This window comes from Gopherus flavomarginatus, chromosome 4 (assembly GCF_025201925.1).
Source record: "Gopherus flavomarginatus isolate rGopFla2 chromosome 4, rGopFla2.mat.asm, whole genome shotgun sequence".
NCBI classification, from domain to species: Eukaryota; Metazoa; Chordata; order Testudines; family Testudinidae; genus Gopherus; species Gopherus flavomarginatus.
The window spans coordinates 108,231,535-108,239,909 of NC_066620.1; the positions used below are offsets into that span (position 1 = coordinate 108,231,535).

Sequence of the window (8,375 nt, forward strand, 5' to 3'; positions counted from 1 at the left end):
TTCCTCATCTTCCATCATCCATCTTGTTCGTTCACTGCAATTATGGTTCTTCCCTGGGAATGGCAAGAATTGAACTGTGGACTCATAAGAGTAGCAATTTCTAAACTTTGGAATTGATTCCCTAGTGCACTTTAGCGCTCCCACAGACATGAACATAGAAAAAGGACACGCAAACCATTTTTACTGGCAAAGAAAAGGATAAATAGTTATTCATTTAGCAGTCATAGTATCTTGGCATTGAATGAATATTGCATGAGACCCCACAGCTGCCATTGTTATACTGTGAAGGGAGAGCTGTTAAGTCCCTTGAATGATTAAATATCCTATATATGAGACACTTCCATTGGCATATGTATTCCTGGAGGTGTAATAAAACTGGTGAAAGGGGATGTGACAGACTTCCCCATGGGCAACATGACAATTCTTGCTGTTATAGTTACGCTGTGCATTCTGTGCCTAATCCTGCAAGTTGCTTAACACATTCTGAGAGGTGCTTAGCACCATCAGTTTGCTCTTTCAGAAAGTTCTCTGAACCTTTCAAGACTGGCTCCTGAGACCTCAGCATTTCTGAGATAATGTCAGACTCATTTTAATAAAATACGTATAATTCAAGTTGTAATGAATGGCAGTAATTCTGTCATCTCTCATGTTTATTTCCTTCATATTTTTGGATCTAAGCCTAGACAGGACATCAGTATGACTGGGCTAATTTTAAAACTCTTTAATCTAGTGGAGAAAGTCATGGCAAGAACCGATGGCTGAAAGTTGAAGCCAGACAATTTCAGATTAGAAATTAGGCATAATTTTTTAACAGTAGGTTCTTTACCACTGGAACAAACTACCAAGGGTAATGGTGGATTTTCCATCTCTTGACGTCTTCAGATAAAGACTGGATTCCATTCTGGAAGATATGCTTTAGTCAAAAACAGTTTATCGAGCTTAATAGGGGTAACTAGGTAAAATGTACTGGTCTGAGATGTACAGGAGGTCAGACAAGATAATCTAATGGTCCCTTCTGACTTTAAGCTCCGTGAACCTAAAATCACACACTTCTGAATATTTTTTAATCTATTCTTTTTACAAACAACACCTGAAATGACTATAACTGAAAATATTAGAGGGGGGAAATGGATTATTTTTCACTTTCAGGATCTGGTAATTAGAACTTAATTTACAATTTTGCCACTGATGCTGAAACCAGAGGAGACTCTTGTTCACTCCTGCATAACTGTGCTGGCTCCACAATCCTAATAGGAATGAAAAAGTGGTGTGTGTGTGTGTGTATATTCAGAATTTGGCTTGTTTTACAGACTATATATATATAATCTGTAAAACAAGCCAAATTCTGAATACACAGAATTATCAGATCAGTTGAGTAAGAAGGGACTAACTTTGTCTGCTCTGCATTGATGTTAAAACTCCCATGGCACTTTTTATATGAATAAGTATTTGTTCTAGTTTCCTTGGCCAAAAATGTTCTTTCTCCATTGTTCTATTGGGCTTTGATTGGCTGCCACCCTCCATTTCCGATTGGCTGCATTTTGGTGGTTCTTTATATATCCTTTAAAGTGCCTTGGGATTAAAGCACTATATATCTATGAATTATTATTTCTATAAGAAATTTTAAAACCTTAGAAAGGCAATTATTTTTATAGGGCCTACAAAAATGAAAAGACTTTTATGTGCCTTCTGCTGACTGTACAATAGCAGTTAACTAACAAAACACTAACTTCAAAGTAGGTCTGACACTACTGTGAAGTTGGTGCACAAGTTAAATTGCTATCTATCTTGTACTATAAAGGCACAACCGTGCATTAGGGGGTGTTGGGGCTGTGCTGTGGTGGATCCTCAGAGCATACACTACTCGGTTGACCTTTAAAGAGGTTCAGTATCAGATCTGCTGGCCAGTGCAAGGAGTCCTTTCCCTTCATTCCCCTTTTGAGGGGGTTAGTACCACTAGCACTGGGCAGGAGTTGAGTGACCCAGGGCGGAGAAGCTGTAGTAGAGGCAAGATTCACACAGAACAAGATGCATGCACACAACTCAGGTACAATGTAAGGCATTGCAGCTGATGTCTAGCAGTTTCATTTCTGAAGAGATGTCTGTGCATAATTGAGGGCACCCCTTTATTTCATCTTTTCTTTTAATTTCATCCTAAATGCAGATAGGCCTCAACCAAATCCCAGCCTGTACTCTCCCCGACTTTGGAGGTTAGGGGGATTCAGACTGTGCACTTGCATATGAATTTTCAGCTGGACCTTGTTTCTATAATGGTTCAAACCAGAACCCTGCATTTGAACACCCATGAGCTTTAGAATCTGGATCCACATGTGAATACTGTGACTCAGGACCCTGTATAATTCTATGTACTTCTAGGACACTGCAGGCTCTTAAACAATTTAGCAGCTCGTATCATAGTAGTAGTTTCCATAGGAGGTGGACAGGCTGTTTGCTGTCTGTCTGCCCTTTGAAATTGTTGCAGGATACAACAGGGAGAAGTTATTGTTTACAGATTCTTAGTCCATTAAGGGTTCTGTGTTCCTAGGTTCGTTCTTCTAAGAATTACTTTACTCTGCAGCCCCTCTGTGTTGCCATTGCTCTGTTTCTATTTTGGTCAAGCCTTTGTCCGATGTGGTCACGTCAGAGACCATGGATTGGGAAACATTTAAGAGGACAGTCAGATTGAGAAACTGTCTGGCAGACCAAAGAAGGAAAACAAATTCAAGCAGCTGTGCTGAGGGACCATGAAATTCTAAAACAACGGCAGGCTGACTCTCTAAAGCTCGTGCACTAGAGAACATTGAAATAGTTGTGTCTTTCTGCACTCTCAACCTGGTGCTCTGGCAATTTCATTTTATTCCTCAACTTTCGTATCTCACTGGCAGCATAGCGAGCTGCTGCTGTGCTTACCTAGGACAGGGTGTTTTTATAGTGTTTAAATGTCTCGTCCTTATATAGGAGAAACCCTGACATAGATTATTCTCTGAGTTTAACCTATCTCAGGTCATCCTGAGACACAAGTGGGAGGGATAGCTCAGTGGTTTGAGCACTGACCTGCTAAACCCAGGGTTGTGAGCTCAGCTCTTGAGAGGGCTGTTTAGGAATGTGGGGCAAAAATATGTCTGGGGATTGGTCCTGTTTTGAGCAGGGGGTTAGTAATAATTGGAGATGTACCTATCTCCTAGAACTGGAAGGGAATTTGAAAGGTCATCAAGTCCAGCCCCCTGCCTTCACTAGCAGGACCAAGTACTGATTTTTGCCCCAAATCCCTATGTGGCCCCCTCAAGGACTGAACTCACAACCCTGGGTTTAGCAGGCCAATGCTCAAGCCACTGAGTTATCCTTCCTAATGTCCCTTCCAACCTTGATATTCTATGTTGCTATCCCTCCTGCCCCAGCATCGATTTAAATCTAACATGACAAAGCTGCCGTACAATGTGAGATTCATCCATCAGGTAGCATAAACACTGAATCTTTCATTGTCCCCTAAACCAGTTCCCTGGTATAGGATCAAATGGTTGGTTAATGCCTTGGGAACTAGGATTTCCCAGTGAAGTGCTGATGCTTAATGCATTAGCCTTTTGTGGCACAATCTCCAGACTGCCCATACCAGCACCGTGGTTAGCTGCACAGCTCTTGAGTGGTTAATAGTCTTACTAACCCCTCCACTTTAAAGCAGTGCTTAGGATTGTAGTCATTTGATTCCCATGAGAGTCCCTGTAAGCTATGTGGATAAATCCCATATAACATTATGCAAATGTAGTCCTACTTTTCTTCCATTACTATTGCTCTAGTCACCAATAAGCAACATGTAATCATCAAATAAAAAACAAATGGGAGAAATTAAGAGACCAAAAAGAGGGCTCCGAGTGGCTCAGGATGTGGTTAGTACGGACTGGAGGTGAGCTTTTCAATTCTGGGTCGCTCTTTCAAGATAGGACTTGGTGGAAAAAGACCAAAAGTCAGTATCTTATGATTGCAGTACAGTGGCCTGTGGAAAATCCCTCAATCCCATTCCAAGTGGATAAGTGTCTGTGTCACAAAACCACCACTTCAACTGGCAATCAGTTGGCACCCTTCTTATTATTATTTCATATTTATATTGGAATAGTGCCCAGAGGACAAAATCAGGATTGGGCCACCATTGTATTAAGCATTGTGTGAATACTTGCCATCTCTGCATGGAGGCCAAGGATTTAAACCGGCCTGGAAATAAAACTATCCTTTCAACAGAGAAATGGTGTGGGGTGAGGCACATTGCTAGGACACTCTGGGGAAGCTGGCCCTGTTACCTGTGTCATACCTATTTTGTGGAACAGAGGGTTTTATTCTTCCTAGCTTCAGCCCAGCAGCCCAGCACCTTTTGCCAGAACTAAAATGTGTGTGTGGGGGGGTAATTTTTCTTATACTAAAAAGTGTATTTACCAGCAGTAAGGCGCTGCTGCCAAACGCAGACTGCCAATACCAGCACTGTAGGAATTTTCACACTTTGCAAGAATAGGGGTGTTGACCATGAGGCCCCAGCCTAATTTCACCCAGGGCAATAGATTCTATCTCCCTAAAATTCCCTCTGCAGTTTCAGTTGACTATAGTGTTCTTCATTTGCTGACCTAAAATATTGTATGTTGGAGTCATGTGCCATAAAACAGCTGCCACATGTCACCTCAGAGGGAGATGCCTTTCAGTGCCAAACAACATGAACCCTACATTTACCTTATGTCCCTGGTTTAAGCAGATAGTAGAGCTTACAGAGTGCTTAAGAGACCCATTTGGATGAAAGTTGCTATATGGACAGATGGTCATTATTTTACACGCAACACTTAAAAGAGAAATTGGTAGGTTTAGAAGCTTCAGGAGTGATTCTGCTGACCACGTTGTTGTTTTTCTGTTTACAGAGAAAAGGGTTGTCTCAGAGTCCTTACTTCAGTGTGTACGGAGAAAAAGGAATTTCGAACCATCATGGGTCTAGCCTGTTCCCTGAGGGTCCTAATGACTATGTCTTCAGTCACCTTCCATTACACTCCCAGCAACAAATCCGAGCACCTCTCCCCATGATGCCCATTGGAGGTATCCAAATGGTGCATTCAGTACCTATGGCCCTATCAGATTTACATCCTCCGTCCATCGTGCCCCTGCAGAGGGAGAGCTCTGAGGAAAAGCAAAGAGTAACTTCAGAAACCATTACAAAAGAATCCTATGTCATTTCTAAGCACCGTGAGAAATGGACCTCTCCTCACATTTTGCACCCAGCTGTTCCATCCAATGTATCCTCCTCTCCATTGCTGAAACAAAGCACTTCAGAAGACAGTTTTATAGCTACAGAAAGAGAACAGGAGGAGAACATACAGACTTGTACAAAAGCCATAGCCTCTCTGCGAATCGCCACAGAAGAAGCCGTTCTGCATGGGGCAGAGCAGCCACAGAGAGCTTCTGAGCCTTATCAGAAGCCCTTAGAAAGTGCACATTTTAGCATTAAACACTTTAGTGGATCTGAGCCAGGCCAGGCCTGTGCTTCAGCCACCCATCCTGACTTGCACAGTGGTGAAAAGGACAGTTTTGGTACATCACAGACTGCATTAGCTCATTCCACCTTTTATAACAAGAGCAGTGTAGATGTCAGAGAATTAGGCTTTCACAGCAGGAAAGAATCTCCATCAAGTACACAGGAAAGAAAAGATACATCATCTGAGAAGAGCAAACTGCATTGATCTGAGATGCCTGGAGACTTTTACCCATACATTTATCCTCCCCACCCCCTTTTTTTCTAGAGGTAGAAGTATTCAACTTTACAGCATGCCTGTCCTAAGTTACAGTAGTTTGCAATTATATATACTTTTGTTATATCAAAAGAATTAGATAAATGACAAGTCATCATGAGCCTGACCAAAATGAAATTTGAAATTCTTATTAGGTCTGGTACTTTTAAATTGTACAGATGTTTGTGCCTTTTCTTTACTTTGCTTATATTCTTATAAGCATTTTTTTAGCTGTAATTTGTACATATTTTAGAATTTGTGTATCTGCTTTGTAATAAATGTAATTTCTTTCCTTTTTTGGACACTTGGATCTAAATGATGTAAAGCAAAACAGCATCAGTATATATGTGAGGTTGCACTAAAAGCATATTTTTATATGATTAAAATTGAAAAGCTTTTATGTACAGCTCTGATTCTGTAATACTAATATTTATTTACTTTGTTTCATAAATTGTAAATTTTTTTCTTAATGTTGTGGATTGCTTTTCTATGTGAAGCATGGGATTTACTGTTGCGTAATTAGAACAAAAATGTATATTGTAAACGAGATATTTAAACTAGAGTATCTTATCTTATTCTGCACTTATGCATTAGTTTAAAAAAAAAGATAAAGGATGTATCAGCGAGTTCTTAACTCTTGTAATTTTTTTGTCTCTTGTTTGCTGGATTGACTATAACTTAAGTGCTGATTGTGATTTTAAATTGATAGTACCGTAAAGCATTAAAGTAAAACAATGTGCTATTGTGACTTTTTTCAAAGCTTTATAAAACAGTTATAAATATATTAAAAGTATTTGGTCTTATGTGAACATGTTGATCTATATATTCTCCTTTTTAAAAAATGGAAAAACATTCCACCCCATGTAAATAAGTACAAGTGCATCACTGGTACAATTATATGTAACGCATTTGGACACTAGGGGTTTGATCTGCTCTCATTGAAATCAATGGGAATTGTGCCATTGATTTCAAGGAAAGCAGGATCAGGCCATAGGTCAACACATGCCTATACTGGAGTGTCTTTAAAAACGAGGTGACAAAGCACATCTAAGTCTATAGACCTTTGTTGTCAGCTGGCCCAATGGCTTGGCAAGCAGTGCTGTGCGCTGCGTGTGGGAGACCCAAGCTCGGGAGTGACCTTGGGTGTCTCTGCACAAACTGATGGTGTGGAGCTTAGCTGGATTGCAGAGGGTCACACTTGGGGTCTAGAATGGTGGGAATGGGGGTGCAGGGAGAAAAGAAGATGGACACTTGCTCTCGAACACCACCAGCTGGTCAATCCCCACAGTGATACTGGTTTCAGCTTTAGGAGAGACTACCTGTCCTCCCTTCTGACAGGAGGAAGAGCACCACAACTGTAGTCGTCAGCCCTCCTGGCCAGAGGAAGAGCACTCCAACTGCGAACATCCGCAGAGTTCAGGGGCAAGGAAGTATTCTTGTTCTTCAAGAATATGGCATCTTTAGTACACCATCTGGATTGGTGTTCAGTCAGGAGTAACCCCTGCTTATACGTTTGAAGATGTGATGGGTTACCACTGCCACCAGCACACACACACACATGAAAACAACCAAGAAAAATATGGGTTATTTTTTGTGCTATTTAGTATATTATAATTCTGTGAAACCAAGTTTGTATATTGAATTACAATACAATTAAGGAGTGTTCTTTAAAAAGAAATAAATATACAGTTATGTGAATGAGAGGTCTACTTTTCATGTGTTCTTTGAATTTTCCAAGTTTATCTGTGAAGTTTACTTAGCATGATAGTGAATTATCTGTGCCATCTATTCCTAAACATATGGCTTAGTAATCAGTAGAAGGGGTTATGTGTGGGTGCAACAGCTGAAAATGCGGATCACACTTTGCCCTCCTACCAGCTACCATCAGAGTACATCTTATTTTCCAACAATGAAATGTTGGAGCAGGTCCCCAGTTTGCACCAGCTAAGGATCTGCCCCATTATTTCCATTGCAGTGCATTATTCCAGGTACTTATGGGAGGCTTACCAAGTTCTATCCATGCCAGGAACTGGCTCATCTAAACCTGAAGAGAGGAGAAGCAGGATATCTAGTTGGAGCCACGATGCATACAGCATCATGCACCCATATAAAAAGGAGGAGTCTGTAATAAACAAACTTAAAAATCCTATCTGGCAAAAAAGTTGTTACCCTGCTGAGGTGCATTTTACTGTATTAACTCATTCAAGAACAAAATGCCCTGCACAATGGACAAATAATCACACATTTTTATTAGAATAGAGTCCAGGATTGGCACAATGGTAATCAGGTCTAATTTCCAATATAAAACCTCTCTCTATTGCTGGATTTATAGCTTGCTTGTTTTAATTCATTTGCAGCTGCAATTTGTCACCCAGCTGCTCAGCCTGGGAGCAATTTTTTTTATAACTATTGATCAAGTATCATTGAAATTACTCGGGATATTTTTTGGTTAAAGTGAAGAAACTCCAGAAGTGGTTTTAGATACTTTCTATTTTAATACTGATTATATGTTTTAATGAGTTAGTATTTATACAATGCTTTGAAAAACAGCAATCATTCTACACATGCTAAGTATGTAGGAGGAATGGATTATTAGTTTTATGCTTTGAAAAAATATCG

At 40.3% G+C, this 8,375-nt stretch overlaps 1 protein-coding gene across 3 annotated transcripts in view; it reads left to right on the plus strand.

Moving 5' to 3' along the window:
- The window catches only part of HIVEP2 (HIVEP zinc finger 2), a 173,533-nt gene extending 166,079 nt beyond the window's left edge, over window positions 1–7,454 (plus strand). For all 3 annotated transcript variants that reach the window (XM_050949378.1, XM_050949379.1, XM_050949381.1), the window contains exon 9: window positions 4,896–7,454. In XM_050949378.1, coding sequence (XP_050805335.1) covers window positions 4,896–5,708 — 813 coding nt within the window. In that variant the 3' untranslated portion in view covers window positions 5,709–7,454. The remainder of the gene's footprint in view (window positions 1–4,895) is intronic.
- Window positions 7,455–8,375: the final 921 nt, after the last annotated feature.